The sequence below is a fragment of the Myotis myotis genome, unplaced genomic scaffold (genome assembly GCF_014108235.1).
Source record: "Myotis myotis isolate mMyoMyo1 unplaced genomic scaffold, mMyoMyo1.p scaffold_m19_p_6, whole genome shotgun sequence".
Classification (NCBI taxonomy): Eukaryota; Metazoa; Chordata; class Mammalia; order Chiroptera; family Vespertilionidae; genus Myotis; species Myotis myotis.
Genome location: NW_023416368.1, coordinates 58,265,372 through 58,289,794, shown reverse-complemented (window position 1 = coordinate 58,289,794; position 24,423 = coordinate 58,265,372). Strand labels below are relative to the sequence as shown.

General features: G+C 40.4%; 1 protein-coding gene across 2 annotated transcripts in view; it reads right to left on the bottom strand.

The window, feature by feature from the left end:
- The window catches only part of MND1 (meiotic nuclear divisions 1), a 48,296-nt gene that overhangs the window by 19,806 nt on the left and 4,067 nt on the right, over positions 1-24,423 (bottom strand). For both annotated transcript variants that reach the window (XM_036315486.1, XM_036315487.1), the window contains 2 exons: positions 23,978-24,035; positions 20,425-20,573 (listed from right to left, as the gene is read on the bottom strand). In XM_036315486.1, coding sequence (XP_036171379.1) covers positions 20,425-20,573; positions 23,978-24,035 — 207 coding nt within the window. The remainder of the gene's footprint in view (positions 1-20,424; positions 20,574-23,977; positions 24,036-24,423) is intronic.

The window sequence follows — 24,423 nt, the reverse complement described above, 5'->3', positions numbered from 1 at the left end:
AGGGGCACTGCATATTAGGCTTTTATATATATAGATATATAGATAAGGTACTTTATGAGGAATTAATACATTATATTCTAAGTTCCCAGAAAACAAAAATATCTATTAGCCTATGGCCAATTTTATGCATGTTTTACATACCTTAAAAGTGATTCGTTTAAGCACTGTACTGAACTTAGAAAGCAGTAAATTATATATGAAAATGGGTTAAACAATACCAGCATAAAGAGACCACAGATACAGAATATTCATTAACATGTGGCTGGGCCCTCTCCAAAAAGGACTCATTAATTTCAAAACACCACTTTCCCTCCTCAATTTTTAAAATCTCACTTGGGCCCATGACTAAATAAATAAACACAGGAAATTCCCAATACTAAATTTTCCACCACATCTTTTGCTATAAGCTAGTCAGAAGTTATAGACTTATTTGATTGGGTAAGGGCCGTCTTAAAATATGTTCCAATCTTCCCGCATTCTCGAGTTTTAAACATTTAGAAAATAATTAATGATTGAATTCTTTCTTGTGGCTGATTATAAGAAACTGACCTTTTACAATATGACCTAGTTATATGAAGAGGGTGAACAATAGTTAGATACTATTTTTTGCTTAAAAATCATATGCAGTATCTTTAAAAAGTTGGAAGCTTTACCCTAGTTTTAGGAAATCTTCCACTTCTCACTATGCATAAAGGGAACATTGTCAGCCTTCCCTAATGGTTCTATCGTCACTGATTCTAACCCACAGCATGAACAAGGCCCATCTGTAATGCCAAGAAGACACCACCACCAAACCAGTTATACCTCTTCTTGAGAGTAATTATCTTCCTAAGTTAACAAACAAAAGTCTGCTGGAGATTTAAGAGCCAAAGTAAGCTCTACAGCCCTAAATTTAACAAGGAGATCTAGTTCTTTTTTTTTTTTAAAGGTTCTCATTTATAAAATAACACCATGTTTAAAAAGTTAATATTCCACCCTGAAGGATCCACTTGAAATAATAAATGCATGTAACATTTGAGTTCAGGAATAAAGAATTTTCCAATGAAAAAATATGCACATACATATTACCATAAAAATTTTCCATTAAAAATGGTTTTAAACAAACAGGTAGGTAAATGTTATAAACATTCAGAAATGAGTTATTATATAAAAATAAGTTAATAATTAATGGAGATATATATGTGTATATATATACATATATATATATACACACACACATATATATATATATATATATATATATATATATATATATCTTAATTATATTAATGAAATGAAGTGTCTTCCAGGTATTGTCTGTCTGCTTGTAACTATTTACAACGTAAAAGCATTTGAAAGAGAGCTAATTCAGGAATTCCTTAACTCTGAAAATAACCTTATGTATTTGGAATGTGATTCCATGATTTGTCAGTTTTAGCACCTTGGTAATGAAGGGAGACACAATCTAAATGATGTAAACAAATGAGAAGCTTTTGCTAATTATCCTAAGTACTGAAACAATTTGGTTCAGCTCAATAGTGAAAGATTCTTGACTCTCTGCTTAGTTCTTAAAATCTCAACTACTGGAAACAATGAAAGCAACTCATGTGAGGTGGCCTTTGCTATCAGTGTTTCATCTACACATCTCTTAAAAGCAATATTGGTATAGTTCCTAATGCGTATCTTGGAATTAAACCAAATCCAGGCCTCAAGTGGTAAGAGCTGTACAGATATTATCTAAACCAGTAGTTCTCAGACTTCAGTATATACCAGACTCACCCAAAGGGCTTGTTAAAACACAGGTTGCTGGGCTCCACCTCCCAGTTTCTAAATAGTAGGTCTGGGGTGTAGCCTAATTTGCATTTTTAACAGGCTCCCAGGTGAAAGTGATTCTGATGCTTCTGGTTGGGGGCACCACCGGACAACTACTGATCTAAATAAAACCTATTATTTTGGTGACAAACTCAACAAAAATATACAAGATATTAATATATGGAAAGATATTGTCTAGTTCATCAGCAAAAATGAATTACCTCTACATACTGCAGCCTGAATGTAAAGTATCAACAATTCTCTCACTAGAAGTAATAGGAACTCCATATTTAGAAAAATAGAAAAAGGAGTGATACTCTATATTCAAAGAAGGTATTTAGCATAGGATTCCTTTAAAGAGCAAACTCACCCAATACATTTCTATAACATAAAGCAAGAACCAACTATATACCAGAACAAGTCCATTTCCAACTTTCATGAAAGCAAACAATTTTTTAAAATCCAGTAACTCAGAACAAAACAACAGCAGCAGCAGCAACAAAAACTACTTATAATTAGTAAGAACCAGATTTCATCTTCAGATTTAAGGATCTGACACAATGCTTCTCTTTAATACATTCCAGGCCACCTATACAGACACTCAGGGTTGAGAAACATAATGCCAATGTTTTCTAAAGGGCTAATTCACTGCCTGGAGGAATTGCCTATTCATAAGAGGAACAGGAAGATTGATTCAAGCTGGCTGCTTTGGGGTTCTGATTTGCTCTTTTTTAGAAATAAATAAATTTCCAAAGCATTAGGGAAGAAAGACAGAGGTTTTCATAGGTGGGAAAGAATGACAAGGAACAGAGAACGGGAAAAGAATACCAAGAGAATCCAGATCCAATTTCCTCTGAAATTGTATACATTAAAAAAGTCTTGTTAAGAGTCTCTAAAACTTTAAAATTTGTCTTTTAAGGCAATATTCCATTTATGAATTAATCCTAAGAAAACAATAAACACTATAAAGATATATTCACATATAAAGACAGGAGCCATGTAATTGTCCAAAACCAGAAGTCTGGACACTTGGATAAGGACTCCATCTGGACACTGACATGTGTGGGACTGCTGCCCACTGTGGACTATAAGAACTCAGAGCTCCGACCACCCAAGCTCGAGCTTGGCTGTACCATGGGGCACATTCAAAGTCCAAGGAGACTTTTCCACCAGATGTATGCTGCCAGTGCAGCCACCTGGCTTGAGATCCACGCCTGCCTCTCCACCTTCAACACCACCAGTGACTGGGACTTAGTTTCTGTAGAATCGGCTTCCCCTTTCTGTGTGTAACCTGCGTGTGCCCCTACTGGCTTATTGAGGTCTCCCCTCATAAACCTGGCATTGTGGAAAGACACAAGTGTGCAAGTGACTCCTTGCAGGGATGTTTCATTGCTCGTGACAGAGAATAATGTTCTTTCTTCTTTTTCTATTTCTGCCTTATAAAGTGGAAAGATTCAAGAAAACTTGGATTTCAGAGGATGAAAAAGGCAAACTAACGCCTTCTCTTCCATGGCTTTAGCAGAGTGAAGAGAGCAGCAACCTAACACATTTAGATTGTAAACGAACTCAAGAGTTGAGAGCAGCCGAAACCGGTTTGGCTCAGTGGATAGAGCGTCGGCTCGCGGACTGAAAGGTCCCAGGTTCGATTCCAATCAAGGGCATGTACCTGGGTTGCAGGCACATCCCCAGTAGGAGATGTGCAGGAGGCGGCTGATCGATGTTTCTCTCTCATCGATGTTTCTAACTCTCTATCTCTCTCCCTTCCTCTCTGTAAAAAAAAATCAATAAAATATATTTAAAAAAAGAAAAAAAAGAGTTGAGAGCAGCCAAACAAATTAAGACTTGAGGCACTTTTAAGTGTTAAAAATTACTGAGCCCTGGCTGGTGTGGCTCAAGTTGGTTAAGTGTTGCCCCATGCACCAAAAGGTTGCCAATCAATTCCCAGTCAGGCCACATGCCCGGGTTGCAAGCTCGATCCCCACTAGGGGATGTGCAATAGGTAGCCAACTGATGTTTCTCTCTCTCATTGATGTTTCTCTCCTTCCCTCTCCCTTTCTCCCTCCCTAAGATCAATTTAAAAAACATATTTTAAAAAATTATTGAAAAGTTGAAATGCACATAGGTTTAAACAAGAAAATAATTAACAAAATTCAAAATTGAGGTTGTTTTGTATCTAATAGAAAGCTATTTTTCCCAAAAAGAGTTATAGTGTAGGAAATTTATGATTATAAATAAGTATAAATACTATGGAACCTGAACAAAACCCTATATGTGAATATGATGAAAGTTTGAAACATGCCCTTTGGTAAAAACCATACTTTAAACACAAAAAGCACCCAACTATCCGGGCTATTTTTGTGAAGCTTCTAAATACACAAGGCATCCAGAGACATTAGGAATATTGAAATATTAAAATGCATAACATATTGATATACTTTTGAGGGAAAATCGGGCCAAACGAACTGAAATTAGGACTATTCCATGAAATTAAGGATACATATGACTTTGACACTGCCACCACCTGGTGGCATGACAACAAAATTGTAGGTCCAATTGTTTGTGGAGTAAGTCTTTCCCAGGTTGGTTGATTTGGGGAGAAAATAGTTATGGCTGAAGAACAGTTGTCATACACCTGTAACCCACATGAAGCATGGAAGAGTGTTTGGGTTGTGGTACAGAGAGGATCCTGTAGCTCTAGAGTCAGGTTTCTCAAGCTCATCCAGAAAGTTGCTCTAATAGCCAAGGAGGATAATTCCTGGGGAAGGTTTAGAAGCCCAGCCCAAAGCTACCCACTATAAAAGCAAAACAAGTGAACAAATAAAAAAAATAAATCTCTTAAGTCTTAAGTCCTATCATAAAAATTCATGCAAGTTTCACAGCTGTAATATGAACTACTATAATTTTGTATTACTTTAAACTATTTACCAAAAAAATACTCAGTTTATATACTTTCCCTATCTGCCACCCACCCCCAATTTTTTAGTCACTTGATCTCATGAACATATATTTAACTCTTGATTATCTAAGATGATGGAAAAAATAAAAACACTCAATTTAAAAGACATGACTTTTAAGTGCATATCAATAAAATTTTGCAGACCCTGTTAGGTGCCTCTTAAAAGCCTTTATTTGTACACAAAACTCAAACTTTGTTAAGACTATGATGGCAGCCCTAGCTGGTTTGGCTCAGTGTATAGAGCAGTGGTTCTCCACCTTCCTAATGCCACGACCCTTTAATACAGTTCCTCATGTTGTGGTGACCACCAACCATAAAATTATTTTCGTTGCTACTTCATAACTGTAATTTTGCTACTGTTATGAATCGTAATGTAAATATCTGATATTCAGGTGTATTTTCACTGTTACAAATTGAACATAATTAAAGCATAGTGATTAATCACAAAAACAATATGTAATTATATATGTGTTTTCCGATGGTATTAGGTGACCCCTGTGAAAGGGTTGTTCGACCCCCAAAGGGGTCGCGACCCACAGTTTGAGAACTGCTGGTATAGAATGTCAGCCTGTGGACTCAAGGGTCCCGGGTTCAATTCTGGTCAAGGGCACATGCCCGGGTTGTGGGCTCGGTCCCCAGTAGGGGACGTGCAGGAGGCAGCCAATCCAATCAATGATTCCTTCTCATCAATAATGTTTCTATCTCTCTCTTCCTCTCTGAAATCAATAAAAATACATTAAAAAAATAAAAGAATAAATCTCATTAAAAAAAAAAAAGACTATGATGGCAATGTGCTCATAGAGAATGGGTCCCTTCCTAGTCTCAGAGGCTTACCCTTCCAATGTGACCATGTACCTCACACCTGGCCAATGATACACAAAGAGAAGTCTACTTGTGAAAGGGTGCATCCTGGGATTTTCCTCCTAGATAAAGAGAGAGATGTACAAGGAGAAAGTCCATCTTTCTTCCTGCTTTGGGCATTGTCAAGGGAAGATATAGTAGTTGTAGTAACTACTTGCATCCAAACACAGAAAGCCAAAAAATGTCAGTCCAGACCTCTGATACCAATGTGTGGTGAGATTAACCAATCCTGAAACAGCCCATACCTCCAAATTTCTTATGTAAGATAAAGAACCCCTATGATTTAAGCCAATATGGATCTACTTTTCTGTTATTTATGGCTGAAAATATACTTACTCATGCATATAAAAATGAAAGTATATCAAAATATCAACAGTTATTAGTTTTAAATGATAGGACTACAAGCAATTTAACTTTTTCCCTTTATTCTTTTTTCTAAAGTGAATAGATTTTAAATTTATTATAGAAAAATGTAAATTAAAAAAAAATTACGATATGTAATACTAGAGGCCTGGTGCACAAGTTCGTGCACGGGGGGGGGGGGTCTGGGGGACCTGCCCCGATGGGCTGGGCCAGCTGGGGGGAGGGGCCACGGGTGGTTGGCAGGCTGGCCCGCCCCCTAGTTGAACTCCCAGTCAAGGGGACAATTTGCATATTAGCCTTTTATTATATAGGATTTGTGGCTTGAGAAGTTCTCTCTTGCTAATGTCATGTTAGAGATATAAATCTAAAGAATGATAAATGGGTAGAGAGAACAGATGGATAATCGCTAATGTAGACACTATACATATACACTAACAGAAAGTTGACAACCATACTTAAGTGCCTTGTAATGAGGGAGTTGTTAAGGGTAAGGAATTATGGGTTGGGCTCTTTAAGAGCTGACACACAGAAATATTTAATCAATACAGCTTTGAACATGTTGGGATGTGATTTGCCAACTGGCAAGACTACTGCAGGTAGCAACTTAGAAGATACATCAGCTCTGGGGATAAGAAAACAGTCTAAGGCAGTAAATGGTCTTATCTGCTCAAACAAACTTATGAAGTTGGGCAGCATTTCCCAAAGTGTGTTCCATGGAACATTAACCCCTCATCTAATGAAAATGCGTCAAGTAAAATTCATAATGCATAGTATATATGTCACCAATAAGAACTTTTGAAAATTGATGTGAAATAACTAGTGCTAACATATTTAGCTGATACATTATAAATCCAGGCTAGAAAATAATACTCCAATCTCCCTAATTATAAAGGGCTAGTTTATTCTTTTCATGAGAATCTCATTTTAGAAGAACTACCATTCATAAGATTTTAGCTAGCCTATGCAGCTCCATCTTAAGTAAATATATGTTTTTGATTTTTATAGGGAAAAATAACTTTAATCCAGGCAACCACCCTCAGTATACTAGGGATCCCCAGGCTGGTTCCCAACATTCTGTCCTTAGCCTCTTTCCCTTCTTGCTCTGCACATTCTTCCTGGTAAGTCTCATCTCCTCCCATGGCTTCCATACTTATGATTTCTCACTTTCTATCTCTTGCCTATACATGAACACTGAGCTCCACCCCCGCACATTCAGCTACCTACTGGATATTTCTATCTGAATGGCTGACAGGCAACTCATATTCAATGGTTTCAAAATTCAGTTCATTATCCAAGCCTGCTCCTCTGTGTCTTCTAGACTCTGAAATTACTATCCATATTGTTGCCCAAACCAGAAACCTGGTAGTTATCTTATCTCTCCCTTTCTCTCCATCCCCACTGCCATCAGCTTGGCTTAGACATATCTGACCCAGAATTCTGAATTAGTGTCTTTGCTGGTCAGCCTGTCTCCAGACCTCACGTTCTCCCATCTGCTATAGTAGTTATCTTTAATGCACACTGGATGGTTTCCCAATCCTGAATAATAAAATCCAGACTCCTCAGCCTGGCTCTAAGGTTTTCTTTAACCCTGCTCCTGCCCTTGGCTGGCCTAATAACCTGCTGTTACCCCTTTTGTAACCCTACACCCATTATACCAAAATGTTCACAGCTTCCGGAATGCCATTCATTTTAAACTTTGTGTTTTTACATGGCTATGCCTGGCTGACTCTTTTTACTCCTCTAATAAACTCCAAACTGTCTATTAACCAGTGAGATATATCTATATCTATCTCTATCTCTATCTCTATCTCTATCTCTATCTCTATCTCTATCTCTATCTCTATCTCTATCTATCTCTATCTCCACCTCAAAAGTCTTTTTTGGGGGAAAGTTTTTATCCCCTCCTCTTCAGCAGAGTTCAGTGCTCCTTTGTGCTTCATTTCTTTTATAGAGTGTCTTATTTCCACGACAGACATTCTTTGAAGGTAGGGCTTTTTTTTTTTAGTGTGTACTCCCCTCCCCCCCTTTTTTAAAAATGTATTTTTTATTGATTTCAGAGAGGAAGGGAGAGGGAGAGATGGAAGCATCAATGATGAGAGAGAATCATTGATCAGCTGCCTTCTGCACACCCACACTGAGGATCGAGACCATAACCCGGGCATGTGCCCTGACCTAGAATTGAACTGCAACCTCCTGGTTCATAGGTTGGCGCTCAACCACTGAGCCGCGCCACGTTTATCTTAATCACATTTATCTCCAGCACAGAATACAGTTCTGAGACCCAAAGGGACCTAATAAATGTTGCTGAATGAATGCATTAATCAATATAGTATTGTCTAGGATCTGTCCCAACTACTGTGTACATGTTCTAGAAGTACTTCTCTGGCCCATTGCTTTTCTTTCCCTTCCAGTCCACAACATAAAGCAAAAAAGATAATTTCCATTAAGTAGTAATGATTATAGTAATCCCTGTTTTTAAAAATTCAGCCTTAGAAATATCATATATTATATGGAAATAATTAAGCATGAATTTTAATTATTGTCATAATCTATCCTACCTGAACCTGACTTTCAGAGAATACAGACAGATAGCATGTGTTTCCCATCCACACACAAAGACAGGCAACAAAGGGGAAATCTGTTTAGACAAAAATTACTCTGCTTATTTTAAAATCTGAACTTTATAGACTCCGAGTGTACACTACTAATGACTGTAAATTCTACCTTCTCCCCCATCTGTTTATTACCCCTAATTCCAAGTCCAGTCTTAGGACTTCATCATCTCCTAGCTGGACAATTTCACAGTACACACTCCTCCCTACTGCCAACAGACCCATCTTTCTAAAATAAGGCTCTTCTGATCTCACTTCCCTACTCAAAATTCTTCAACTTAGATCCACAGAGCCCTTCATTATAAGCATCTGCCTTCCCACCTAGTCATAGTCATTTATCCCTCACACACAATTGAGTGGTACAAAACAACTCAGGATTCTCTCACACATTATGTAGTTCTACACACACTACCATGTAGATCTTTGTATATAATCACACAAGCTAAAGCACTTACTATGTATTAGTCATTGCTGTAAGCAGTTACATAAAACATATTTAATGATCACAACTACCCTGTGAAGTAAAAAATATTAGCACCATTTTACAGATGAGAAAACCAAGGTGCAAGAGGTTTTTAGTAAACAGAGGAAATTGGATTTGAATCTAGAACCCAGGTCTAGAGTCCATTCTCTTAAACCACTATAGTATAGTACCTTAACTTACTGGTCACTGTACCCGGAACGCTCTTTACCCTAAATACCTTACGAAATCCCATATATGTTTCCAGAACCAACTTAGATTTTTCCTTCCTGGACTGTACAGCCTTTCCTCAGCAGAACTGTCACCCTCTTGTACCACCCTCCGCACATATCACACCAATTGCAATGATTTGTTGACATGTGTGACTCACAAGACTGTGAGGTCCTGGAGGACAGAAACTACTAATTTATTTTATGCCCCTCTCATCAGTCACAATGCCTGCCGTGGCAAGCATTCACTGAACAATGACTGAACTCAAAGAACTGCAGTAGAGGTACTGCCTATTTTTATTCAGAAACATTTCAAGTTGTCCACACAATCTAATAGTGGACCTACTCTATTCATTCACGTTTAGCAATAAAAAATTCTCTATACTCATTTCTAAAAACTGGTAAAAAAAAATCTTTAAGTTATCCTGAGAATCTATGAGTGTCTCCCCAAAGCAATACACTATATCTGAAATCCAGTGTTGATATGAAAATGTAAACCAACTCCTAGAAAACCTGCCCCTTAACTCCCTTCCACTAGTAATAAATGGGCTGCAAACCAGAACTTGGATGAAGAACCATGGACGATCTTAGCAAAGCGGGGAAAACAAAAGAAAAAGTATGATTTCCATAATTTTGACCCTTTAAATAAAAAATCAGTTAAAAACTGCTACACAGACCAGTTGCAGCACTAATGAATTCTCTGAATCAGTAAATGATTATCATTAAGACTAACTTCATAACCTTTGTTTCCTTTAATTCTCATTCACCTCTCAAACATCTGCCATATGCCAAGAACTATGCTATGGACTAGGGATACAAACTGACTAAGAGGTGGGGTTGAGTAACCACACAGCACAGTATGCTAGACTGGAGTTAGCTCAGGGTGCTACGTCAGCAACGAATAGGAATACTCAGGTCAGAATGGAGTGTGGAAGAAAGGACGGGCAAGAACACAAAACCAAAAGCATATTGGAAATGCTACTCCTTTTGGAAAAAGGCTTTAGAAAAGCATTTCTAATCAGTAGTGGCCAGTTATTTCCCACACTGTCAGTAACTCTGTATGAACAGCACGTCAAGCACAATAGCTACAATACTGGTCTTCCCCAGCCGTGCATATATTACAGGACACCACTGTACATCTGTCAATATAAGACAACATCAAATGGAGGAGGTCTTTCCCTTGAAGCTGAGATTGAAAGGAGCAAAAAAGGGAGAGAACCAGAAGATGATGGGAAGAGTTATTTAGCCTAACACATTCCGTCTTGCTTTTCCATACAAAAAATATTCAGAAAGACCACGCACTCACACACACACAAACACAGTAACTAAAATCATTACACTGAAATAATCAGCAAGTTTCAGCCAAAACTCTTAAAATAATTATCAAGAAGAAAAAAATCACTTCTTGACATTTAATAAGTCTATACATTCTTCAGGATACCGAGAAATGCCATCTCACTTGGAAGTTCCCACATTATAATTAACTTTTATAATTACTTTTTAAGCTACATCACAATTCACAACAATGACATGAGAAAAGGATCTGGCTATTTCTACTTTCTGTTGAGCCAAAATGGCTATTTCTACTATCATCCAAATACTGTAACATATTTGCATATATTTCAGAAGAACTAGCAGATTTAAACACACTCCCACTTCCATCATCAAAGCTTTTCTTGCCCATTAAAGTTATTAAGTTATGTAAAAAGGCTTCAGGAATGCAACTGTGTTACAGCTAGTCAGAGAGGCTAGCTTAACAACTTTTTTTCTACTCAACCCAAATATTTATTTCAGCCTTGCAGAAATAAAATACTACATTAGATATTTCCAGCAACAGTAATACTATATTATATATGGGGGGAGAGGAGGGTGAAAGTTTTTTTGCTGAATATCGTAATATAATAACACTAGTATTTTCTGAGCTTATAATCTATTTTTTAAAGTAATTAGATCAGCAAAAAGAAAAACCATAAAATAAACTGGCAGGAAAATTTCCACTTCCCCTGCTTGGTGTATATGATAAAATCCAACCAACCACTGCCCTGCTGGTGTGGCTCAATTGTTTGAGCATTGTCCCATGCACTAGAAGGTCACCAGTTCAATTCCCGGTCAGGGCACATGCCCAAGTTGCAGGCTCAATCCCCAATAGGGGGCAGGAGGCAGCCAATTGATGTCTCTCTCCCTTTCCCTTCCTCTCTATGATTTTTTTTAAAATCCCCAATTATTAAAACATCCCATAAAAGGGCCTCAATCTAATTTCTAACCTTATTTCCCCATTACTATTAAAAATTTGTTTTCAGTCTTTCCATGCCGGTCACCAACTCTTCACTGAATATAATGTGCTTTATAGTTTTGTTTATCTGTGGTTACATGCAAGGACTATGGAATCAGAATGCCTGTATTTGAATCCTGCTTCACCAGCTACTAATACTGCTATTTTGGGCAAGTTATTTAACTTCTTGGTGCCTCAATCTTCTCATATGTAAAATGGGGAGTTAATACATAACTCTTGCAGTTGTAAGAATCAAGTGATATAAAACATGTAAAAGCTTTGCTATGTTCTAAATGTTTGTGTCTCCCTCAAAATCATATGTTGAAGTCCTAACACCTAAAGGTAATGGTTTTAGTATGTGGGGCCTTTGAGAGGTGCTTACGGCATGAAGGTGGAGTCCTCATGAATAAGGTTAGTGCTCTTATAGAAGAGTATCCAGAGAGATGTCAGCCCCTTCCACCATGTGAAGGTACAGTGAAAAGGCTCTGACCTGGGAGAGGGCTCTTACCTGACCAGCCTCCACAACTATGAGAAATAAATTTCTGTTGTTTATAAGCTACTCATCCTGGTATTTTGTTATAGCAGCCTGAAAAACTAAGACAAGCTCTTAAAGCCATACCTGGCTAAGTGCTCAATACATTTTGGCTGCCACTGTCAACATCATTATCAGTGGCTCCCTCTGCCCCCTGTGGAATTTCCTCCATCCATCTAATTTACTCAACTTTCAGCTCAAAATAATTTCTAAAAAGTTTCCCTTAACTAGCCTATATAATAAAAGGCTAATATGCAACGGCAGAACAACTGGAACAACTGAACAACTGGTCGCTATGACATGTGCTGACCACCAGGGGGCGCACACAGAACATGGCGGGAGTCGGCTGCGGTGGGATGGTGGAGCAGGTGAGCAGGGGCGCCAGACCAAGGCGGGCGCTAGTCGCTGTCATTGGGGTGAGCCTCTGGTGGTTACTGAAAAGTCTTTGCTCCCGCATACCATGGTCCCACCTGGTGCTTGCACCTGCTACCTGCGCTGGCCCTGTTTGCACCTGCTGCAGGTGCCAGAACCACCGCTCACACCCACTGCCAGTGCCTGGCACTGGCCCCGATTGCTCAGTGCCGCCGGCGGGTGCTTGTGGAGGCTGCCGGCCCTGATCACCCCTCAGGGATTCTCCACCTCCCCCTGTTCCTAAGGGGCGATCATGGCAGCAGCCGTTGCTCACACCCAGTGACGGTGCTGGCCCCGCTCGCACCTACTTCTGGCACCGGCCTCAACTGTTCCATGCCTTCAGTGGGTGCTTGTGGAGGCTGCCAGCCCTGATCACCCCTCAGGGCTTCTCCACCTCCCCCTGCTCCTAAGGGGTGACCAGGGCAGCAGCCGTTGCTCACACCCAGTGACGGTGCTGGCCCCGCTTGCACCCACTTCTGGCACTGGCCCCAACTGCTCGATGCCTTCAGTGGGTGCGAGCAGGGCTGGCACTATGAGTGCATGGGAACGGCGGCAGTGGGAGCAGGGCTACTGGCAGATGGAACTGGGGGCTGTGGCGGGGGCACAGAGGATGGGCCTGTGCCCACCGCAGCCTCGCAGCCCACAGTTCCTTTCAAGGTGCACGAATTCGTGCATTTGGCCCCTAGTATCTATAATTTAAAAAAGTGTAATATGCAAATCGACCGAACAACTCAACAGCAGAATGACTGTCCGGATGACCTTCCGACAACCACGCTATGACAACACTGGCATCAGGCCAGCCAAGGTGGGTGCGATGCAATTGGTTGGGGGGCCTCCACCATCGCCCCACAATCAACCGCAGAGGGAGAGCCAGACCACCTCTACGGGGCGATCAATGGGAGGCCTCTGCGATCTATCACCCCAAAGATTGAGGCCCAGGCCACCGGCTGGCGGGTGATCAATGGGGGGTGGGGGGGTCCTGCGACTGTGGAGCCCTGGCCGGGTGGGCAGGACCTCCCTCTGCTGGGCAATCGATTGTGGAGCCCTACGATCGATCGCCGCACAGCGGGAGGCTCAGGCCACCAGCCAGCGATGCTGTGGCAGGTGAGCAGGGCCAGCCAGTGATCGCCCTGCAGAGGGAGGCCAAGGCCAGCCAAGTGAACACACCCCACACATGTCGCCCACAGAGGGAGGCAACTGGTGGGGGGGGGGGCAGTGCCACACAGAAGGCAAGCAGTGGCAGCAGTGGGGATGGGGCCAGCTGCCGGCAGCCGGGGGAAGGAAAGCCCCAATAGGCCCTGATTGCCAGCCGAGCCTAGGGACCCTACCCGAGGGGTCCCAGATTGTGAGAGGGTGCAGGCCAGGCTGAGGGACACCATCACCACCACCCCGGTGCACAAATTTCGTGTACTGGGCCTTTAGTGGATTTATAAAAATCTTGCTACCCTCTAAACTGTGTAACAATTAGGACCCATACCAACAACAGTGTTTGGCACTGATCTTACATAAATTAAATCTTACATAGCTAATTAACTATGTCTTTTCATAAAAAGTTAACTACAGAAAGTATTTATCTTGCCTTACCAAGTAAAGCATAAATTATCTCAACATAAAACACATATTCTATTATTTTTATATTGCCCACAGAATTTGGCACAATGCATGCACAGAACAGGCACAGAGTAAATATCAGTAGAAGTAGTTAATGCAACCCACACACAGCTGATGGCTTGTTTGCTAGCTCAGAATATGTTAAAGAGAAACATCCTATCTAATAAAAGAGAAAAATGGTAATTAGCATACAACCGCTACCCTTCCCATTGGCTAATCAGGGCGATATGCAAATTAACTGCCAGCTAAGATGGCGGCTGGCAGCCAGGCAGCTTAAACTGAACATGAGGCTTGCTTACTTCAGTGACGGAGGACTCCAATGTTCCCTGCCTGCCGCTGCCGGCCTCTGAGCTTGCAGTTTGAAACATTGTTACAAATATAAAAGCTAAACAAAACCCCAGAAACCAGCTTTCAGCTGGCCGGGATCTCAGAGCTGGAGTTGATACAGTGTTTCGATTATAGAATCTAAACAAACCAGAGACCTGCTTTCGGCAGCAGAGGCCTCAGAGCTGGAGCCAGAGCTAAAGCTGGCCCAGAATAAAAAAGAAAAAGAAAAAAAGGAGCGGTTGGGAGCTTCAGTCACCCGCCAGCCTGAAAACAGCCCTCAGCCCCTCACCCAGACTGGCCAGGCACCCCAGTGGGGACCCCCACCCTGAAGGGTGTGTGACCAGCTGCAAACAGCCATCATCCCCTCATCCAGGCTGGCCAGGCACCCCAGTGGGGACCCCCACCCTGATCCAGGACACCCTTCAGGGAAAACCAGCCAGCCCCACCCATGCACCAGGCCTCTATCCTATATAGTAAAAGGCTAATATGCCTCCCAGCACCGGGATCAGCGGAGCCGCGAGGCCTCCCGGCACCGGGATCAGCATGACAGGGGGCAGCGCCCAAACCCCCTGATCGCCCTGCGGCTCTGTGTGTGACAGGGGGCGGGGCCACAACCTCCCTATCGGCCTTGCTCTGTTCCTGAGAGGGGAAGGCGCCCCAACCCCCTGATCGGCCCTGCTCTGTGTGTGACAGGGTGTGGCACCCCAACCCCCCCAACCAACGGACCCTGCTCTGTGTGTGATGGGGTAGAGCCATAACCTCCCCATCGGCCCTGCCCTGAGTGTGAGAGTGGCGGCGCCCCAAACCCCTGATCGGCCCTGCTCTGTGGGTGATAGAGGGCGGCGCCCCAACCCCCTGATCCGCCCTGCTCTGTGTGTGACGGGGGCGGTGCCCCAACTCCCCTATTGGCCCTACTCTGTGAGTGACAGGGGGGAGCTCCTCAACCCCCTGATGGGCCCTGCTCTGTGCGTGACAGGGGGGAGCTCCCCAAGCCCCTGATGGGCCCTGCTCTGTGCGTGACAGGGGGGAGCTCCCCAACCCCCTGATGGGCCCTGCTCTGTGCGTGACAGGGGGTGGCGCCACAACCTCCCCATTGACCCTGCCTTGAGTGTGACAGGGGGCGGTGCCCCAACCCCCCAATTGGCCCTACCCTGAGCGTGATGAGGGTGGCATCGCAACCTCCCAATCCGCCCTGCACTGTGCATGACAGGGGGTGGCGCCCCAACTCCCCATTCGGCCCTGCTCTGAGCCCAACCAGGGGCTTCACCTAGGGATTGGGCCTGCCCTTTGCCACCCGGGAGCAGGCCTAAGCCAGCAGGTCGTTATCTCCCGAGGGGTCCCAGACTGCGAGAGGGCACAGGCCAGGCTGAGGGACCACCCCCCTCCCCCCCCCCCCCCCCGGAGTGCACAAATTTTTGTGCACCGGGCCTCTAGTATATTATAATCATGAGGCTTTTTTAGACTTTTTAAGCATGATCAACACATACAACCTAAAGGGAAGGGAGAATGAAATGTTTCCTGATTTAATTTTCAGATCTACTACAAAAATGTCTATTCTCAAGAGATGAATACATTCCTACCCATAATTGAAATCACTGACAGACAAAAGCATAAGAGAATGATGAGGGGCAGGGGAATTTAAGAGTTTTCCCTCTCTCTAATCTGGAAGTAATTAACAAGAAATTCAAAGGAAGTTCACATTTTACTTTAGCAATGTCTTGAATACACTGATCCTTCAGTGCAACCTTGACTTTGGAATGTGGTTCAATTCAATGTTAACTCAGTGCCTTCTATCTTTATAAAAATCCCGCCATCTCTTGCAGCATTTCTAATATCTACATTAACCACATAAAACTTTTCACTCTTCACTTCCCTCTTTCATGTGTATAATATATATTAGCTTCAGCACAGGCTACAAGTTCTTTCTTATGAAGCATGGATTTTGAATTCTACTTTTTCTGGTATCTGGTAAAATGTTTTATACATAGTAGACCCTCAAATATTTGGTTTGGTTGAATAAGTAAACTTAGAGTATATACTCCTGGATGGGAACTAATCTAGCTGAATCTGTGACCACCACATACTAAGTGCCTACTTCCACCAGGCACTTTACACGTATCACTTCAACTGCATCGCAACCCTTTGTAATAAGTATAGTGTCTCTCTTACAAATTGGGAAACTGAGGCTTTAAAGAGCTTAAGAAAATTTCCCAAGATCCTAGTTAGTAAGAAGTGAAACATGACCTAAATTCAGTCTGATTCTTATCTTTCCATTAAGCCATATCACTTCTCTAAAATAATAAGTGAGCTTCAGAACCTTAATTGAGGGGCATAGTAGGATATTGACATGACTTCTCAAATTTTAGTAAAAGAATAAAGTAGGTTTAGATAAGTAGAATGGCAATTTCTTTTTTAATTTATAGCAAATGTCAAGGGCTATCAACCTTTTACAAATGATGCATTCTTCATTTACTTCTGGAGTGCTTCGAACAGAAGGTATTAAATCTACTGCCTATGTGTTAGTCCCTGACTTGACCTCTGATTTCTGAGCAGGCATGTGAAATTAAGCTTTAACCTCCAGCTTATAAACAGGGGTGGGAAGAGAGGGGTGTGTCACAAAATATACTGGATGCCAACTCTCAGACCAGCAGGTAGAGAAGTATACTGACAGTAACTGATTGGAACACCCGATACCTCAATCACTCAGTGTAAAAAACCAATATTATACTCACTTTTAAAAATAGATTCACTGTACTAGCATACTAGCAAGAATCTCTTGCTTATTTCTATTAAAACTAGTGGCCTGGTGCACGGATTCGTGCATATTGAAAGGAAATTAATTAGAAGAAAGATTCATGCAGTAATTACATTACTGTAAAAATTACATGTCAAAATAGTATATATAATAGTGTTATAAAATTAAAACACACGTGTGATTGGCACCAGTGAGCTTTATATGTATTGCTCATGCATGAGTCGTTTATTTTTAAACTGCCAGTGCGTGTTATATGTACCGGTCAGACGGACGTAAGGTTGTTCACTTAGCCTTTTGTATATATAGACTAGAGGCCCAGTGGATGAAATTTGTGCCCGGGTAGGGTCCCTAGGCCTGGCCGACGATCAGGGCTGATCTGTGAGGCAACCAGTGGGCCGATTGGGGGGCCCCCACTGGTACCTGCTTTGACTGGCCTGGGGGGCAGCTCCTGCATTGAGCATCTTCCCCCTGGTGGTCAGTACACATCATAACAACCAATTGTTCAGCCAGTCGTTCAGCCATTCTGTCAATTTAAATGTTAGGCTTTTATTATATAGGATTTGTCAAGCTCCTCCACTTGCTAAGTAGAGATTATGCTAAATCCAAAGGCAAAAATATGAAAAGTGCTCATTTGGCCTTTTTTCTCAAAGTCAAAGTTTCTTTGGCTGGTAAAGTTAACCAAGAAATGCTTAGTCAGCACCTGATATATCCAGCTGCAGTCATGAACTGCCTGGAGGAAAGTAATATATAACACCAGAAACACCAACCATAAAGAAACAAATTGATAACATAGACTTCAACAAAATTAAACACTTTTGCTCCTCAAAACAGTTAAGAGAATAAAAAGATGAACTACAGACTGGGAGAAAAACATTTGGAAAGCATTTATCTGATATAGGATTTATATCCAGAAAGTATAGAGAACTCTCTAAACTGAATAATAAAAATAAACAACCTGATTTCTTTAAAATATGTTTTTATTGATTTCAGAAAGGAAGAGAGAGGGAGAGAGAGATAGAAACATCAATGATGAGAGAGAATCATTGATAGGCTGCCTCCCGTACACTCCCCACTGGGGATCAAGCCGCAACCTGAACATATGCCCCAGACCGAAATTGAACCCAGGACCCTTCAGTCCGCAGGCTGACCCTCTATCCACTGAGCCAAACTGTCTAGGGCACAACTTGATTTTTTAAAAGGCAAAAAGATCTGTTAAAGACACTTCATCAATGAAGATATATGGATGACAAATAAACACATGCAAGGATGCTCAAATTATTAGTCACCGTGGAAATGGAAATTAAAACCACAAGATATCACTATGCACTTACTACAACAGGTATCATACCAAGTATTATTCAGGATGTGGAGGGACTGGAACTCTGATACATAGCTAGTGGGAATATCAAATAGCACAACACTATCGAAAACAGTTTGGTAATCTCTTAAAAGTTAACTACGCCTACCCTATGATCCATCTATTCCATCCTGAGATTTACCCATTATAAATGAAAACAAATGTTCATACAAAGACTTATATATAAATATCCATAGCAGCTTTATTTCTAATAACCCAAACAAAAAACCCAAATGTCCATCAATAGGTAAACAAACTATTGTACATCCATACAACGGAATGCCACTTAGCAATAAAAAGCGAATGATTAATACATACAGCAACATGGATACATCTTAAAATAACTATACTGAGTAAAAGAAGCCAGGAAAGAGAGTACTTACTGTATGATTCCATTTATAAAAAATTCTAGGAAATAAAAACTAATATATAGTGACAGAGAGCAAGTCGGTACTTGTCTGGGGATGGGGCAAGGGAACAGTGGGCAGGAGAGAAAGAATGAAAAGGGGAATGAAAAAACTTTCTGGTGTGATGGGAATCATTATCTTGACTGTGGTGATGGTTTCATGAATGTATACGTGTGTCAAACATCAATTTATAAACTTTAAATATAAGAATATAAGCAGTTCTTGTATGCCAATTATTCCTCAATAAAGTTTTTAATTGCAAAACTTTTTGAAAAAAATGCTGAGTGATGGCCCTAGCCAGTTTGGCTTAGTGGATAGAGCTTTGCCTGCAGACTGAATGGTCCCAGGTTCGATTCAGGTCAAAGGCACATGCCCCGGTTGTAGTCTAGATCCCCAGTAGGGGGTGTGCAGGAGGCAGCCAATCAATGATTCTCTTTCATCATTGATTCTCTTTCATCATTGATGTTTCTATCTCTCCCTGTTCCTTCCTCTCTGAAATCAATAAAAATATGTTATAAAAAATAAAAAATTGCTGAGTGATGCATGTCATTTCCTCACAGGAAAAAAAAATGCGGCATCATGTTTAAGAGATAAAACATGGGCAAAGGATCTGAACTGATAGGTCTCTAAGAAAGATATACAAATGGTCAGTAGACACATGAAAAGATGTTCAACATCCTTAGTCATCAGGGCAATGGAAATCAAAACAATAATGAGATACCACTGAAATGACTAAAGTCAAAAAGTCAGGTAGTGACAAGTTTTGGTGAGAAAGTGATGAAATTGGTAGGAATGCAGAATAGTGCAACTCCTTAGAAAACAGTCTGAAGTTTTTCAGTTAAGCATAATCCTATATAATAAAAAGCTAAATGCAAAGGTCCCCTCGGAAGTTTGACCAGGAGTTCGATCGCTTGCTATGACATGTGCTGACCGCCATGTGGTGGCGTGGAACATGGCAGGCAACCAGTGGTGGCGGTGGGGCGCTGAGGGAGTGAGGGAGTGAGGGAAGGAAAAGGCGGGGAGGCCAGGAGGCAGGGAACCTGATCAGCCCTGTTCACAGGTCAGGCCTAGGGACCCTACCCGTGCACGATTTTTGTGCACTGGGTCTCTAGTGTTATCATGTGATGCAGCAATTCCTAAGGGAGATGAAAGCAAATTTTTACACAGAAACTAATACAAGATGTGTATTTGGTAGTGAGAAGGGGGTGGGTATTACAGAACTCTCTGTACCTCCCCATTAGTTTTTCTGTAAATCTAAAAGGATCCAAAATATTAGATAACAATATTATGGCATGTGGGAAGATGAAAGTTAAAACATTCTAAGATTCTGATGGGAGAAAGAGATGTTGATTATCTTTAGACTTTGAGTCAAATAATATATGTGAAAAATTTAACAGAAACCACTAACTGAAAAGATTAAGTAAAAAAAAAATTATTTTTTACAAAGCAAATATATATTTTTTAACTGCGGTGGCTTACCTGAGACTCCAGAGCCTCCAACTTACGTTTCCTTGCATGAAGGGCTTTACTGGGAAAAGCCCAATAATAATTAGAGGTTCCAATCCTCTCACAGTCAACCATGCCATCATCAACTAAGCTTTGAAGAACTTCTTTCACTGACATAGCAGCTAAAAGATATAATTTTTAAAGATATATCATGTAATACCCTTTGTAATACTTTAAGCAATAAAACTAAAAAAAAAGATATATCATAAATAAAATTAAAAGGCCAATAAGTGGGGAAATGCAACAAATATTATAGGTCAAGAGTTAATAATTTAATAAATAAGGAGCTTTCAAAAATAGTAACAAAAAAGCCCAATACTGCAACAGAAAAACAAAAATATATCAATGGGCATCTATAAAATATACATGGTCAATAAACAAGAAAATGTTGACCCACATTAATAATTAAAGAAGTAAAATAAAGCAATGAGATTTAATATTTTGACTATCAAATTAAAAACACTAAAAAAAATAAAGGGTTCAGGAAAATGGGTACTCTCAACATGGGTACCCTCAGCAGCATGTATCTAAAGCTTTAGGTTTATGCAGGCCTTTTGTGTAGAAATTCCACTATTTATAAATTCAGCCAAAGAAAATAATGATGGCTATACATAAGATGCCTGTCAAAGCAGTTTTCAATAGTAAAAAGTTGGGAACTAGTCCAATAACGGGACTTTTAAAAGTATTTTATTGTAATTGAATATATGCAATCATTAAAGTTATGTTATAAAATATTTAATGGCATGGTAAAAAATATTCAAAATGTGTAATACAGAATGTATTATGTCAAAAATAAATTTAAAAGACAGTATACACTAATGTGACAGTGGTTATTTTGAGTAACAGGTTAAGAGGCAATTTTTCTTTCTTTTTACTCATTTTTCTTTTTCCAACAATAAACACATATTGCCATTTTTGCTAAGAAAACAAAAATAAAGCTATTATGAAAAATAAATAATAAAAAATAAACTGAACAAGTTTAAAAATCAGAAAAACATTTTTAAAAATAGCATGTAAAAAATACAAAGCCATATTTCACAAATACTTGAAAATTCATGAACAATTCTTATTTTCTATTAAATAAAACTATACCAAGAAATTACCCATATTTTAATGTCTATTTTGATTTTTCCTAGAGCAGATTCCCAAATACAATAAAATCTATTTAAAAATTAAAGATTTAATATATAAATAAAATTGACACCAAATATGTGTCACATTCAACCTCACTTGTAAAGAAGTACAAACTGAAATGTCAAAAACTTCTAAAAGTGAAAACACAGTTCCGAGAAATGAATGTGAGTTTAATTTAATATAGCCTTCTCTGAGGTAATCTGAGAATACATATAAAAAGTCTAAGACTACACAAGTCTCCATTTTCTATTCTATTTCCTCTGAAGTAATATGAGATATGGAAAAAATTTATGAGGGGGAGAGGAAGGAGTAAATGGAAAGAGCACAGAGGATTTTAGGACAGTGAAAGTACTCTGTATCCTTTCTAATAAAAGATAAAAAGGGTAATTAACCGAACCTCGGCTACGCTTCCCATTGGCTAATCAGCAAGATATGCAAATTAACTGCCAACAAAGATGGTGGAGAGCAACCATGCAGCTGAAGTGAGCAGGAGGTTTGCTTGCTCCAGTGATGGAGGAAGCCAAGGTTCCCCGACTGCCGCGGCCTCAGAGCTGGAGCGAGCAGGACGGCAACAAAGTTTCAATTATAGAAGCCAAACAAACCCCAGATACCTGTTTTCAGCCAGCCGCGGCCTCAGAGTGGGGAGTGCCAGTGATGGCAACAGAGTTTCAATTATAGAAGGTAAATAAATCCCAGAATAAAAAAAGAAAAAAGAAAAAAAGGAGAGGCTGGGAGCTTCACTTGCCAGGCAGCCTGAAAACAGCCCTCAGCCCCTCACCCAGACTGGCCAGGGCACCCCAGTGGGGACCCCCACCATAAAGGGGGTGTGGCCAGCCTGGAAACAGCCATCAGCCCCTCATCCAGGCTGGCCAGGCACCCCAGTGGGGGCCCCCACCCTGAAGGGGGTGTGACCAGCTGCAAACAGCCATCAGCCCCTCACCCAGGCTGGCCAGGCACCCAAGTGGGACCCCCACCCTGATCCGGACACCCTTCAGGGCAAACCAGCCGGCCCCCAACCATGCACTAGGCCTCTATCCTATATAGTAAAAGGGTAATATGCAAACTAACCCCAACAGCAGAAAGACTGGGAATGACTGGTCACTATGACACACACTGACCACCTAAAAATAATTCATCAAAATATACCAAAATGTTTAACAGCGATGGTCTCATGAACAACTTTTATTTTCAGTATATTCTTTATAATTTCCAAATCTGTTAAAATAAGCATGTAGTTTACGTAATCAGAAAGTAAGGTTTAAAAAAATATGTATCCAGTGCGGCTGGTGTGGTTCAGTGGTTAAGCATTGACCTATGAGCTAGGAAGTCATGGTCCGATTCCTGGTCAGGGCATATGCCCAGTTGTGGGGTGTGTAGGAGGCAGCTGACCAATGATTCTCTCTCATCATTGCTGTTTCTATCTCCCTCCCTCTCCCTTCCTCTCTGAAATTTATAAAAAATATATTTAAAAATAAAACATAAATATGTATCCTATGTAGTGGGTTTAACAGTGACCATTCAAAAGATAACCCCAGAACCTGTGAATGTGACCACATTTGAAAAAGCATCTGTACAGGTATAATTAAGGATCTCCAGATGAAATCATCCTGGATTTTGGCTGGGTCACAAATTCAATGGCATGTGTCCTTGTAAGAGACAGAAGGGGAGGTAACAAAGGGGAAGGCCACGTGAAGACAGAGGCAGAGATTAGAATGATGTGTCTGTACGTCAAGCACTGCTGGCAGCCACCAGAAGGTCGGAGAGAAACATGAAATGGATTCTCCTTCTGAGCCTCCAAAAGTAGTCAACTCTGTTGACACCTTGATTTTTGACTTCTGGTCTCCAGAACTAAGAGAATAAATTTCTGCTGTGTCAAGCTACCAAGTTTGTCGTAATTTGCTGCTACAGAAAATGAAGACACCAGGTAAAGACAAAAAGTAACATTTAACAAATATTAAAACATACATGAACAGTTTTTACTTCTTTTGAAGTAAATTATGCCCATAAGTAGATAATTGCAAGTGTATATTTGCATGTATGTATATATGTGTGTACATGGACATACATGCACACTCCATTTTAATTTTCCTAGAGCAGATACTCCAAACACAGGAATCATGGCCATGGCCCAAAGACATCATGTAAAGACTTTATGAGGGGGAGGGAGGAAGAAGTAGAGGCAGAGCACAGAGGATTTTTAGGCAGTGAAAATACTCTGCATAATACCATAATGATGGATCTGTGTCACTTATACGTTTGTTTAATGTATACATTACACATTATACATTTACAAACATTCATCTCTAGAAATTTGTTCCCATAAAGTGAAAGACTGTAGCAGAAAAGAGGACCAATATTTCCCTACATATTTCGGCACATCTCTGATACTTACTAATGCCTTTCTCTTTGGGAGCAATCTTCTCCATGTCTTTTAATTGAAATACATCTTTCTGTTTTTTAAAAAAAATTTAAAAAGAAATGAAAAACATGTATTTATTTTCTACTATATACTTATATTTACCATAATTCTGTTCCTATATAAAACACCGTACTAAAAAACTATACCTGGAAATGAACAATGCAATAGAATCAAACATTTTGGAGCCAGAAGAAACTGAAATTATCTTGTTTAATACCATAGAGGTTAAAATGGACAGGTTTTGCATGAACATACAAATCTTAAAGTAACTGGAGAACAGCTTCCCACTGAAGTATAAAAACTAGTTACAATGAATCATTTGTTAACACGAGATAATCTAGCTTCTCTGACACTGATTTTAAGAAAATACAAACAGTATTTTGCTTAGCATATATCATACATTACAGATTTAGCAGTTC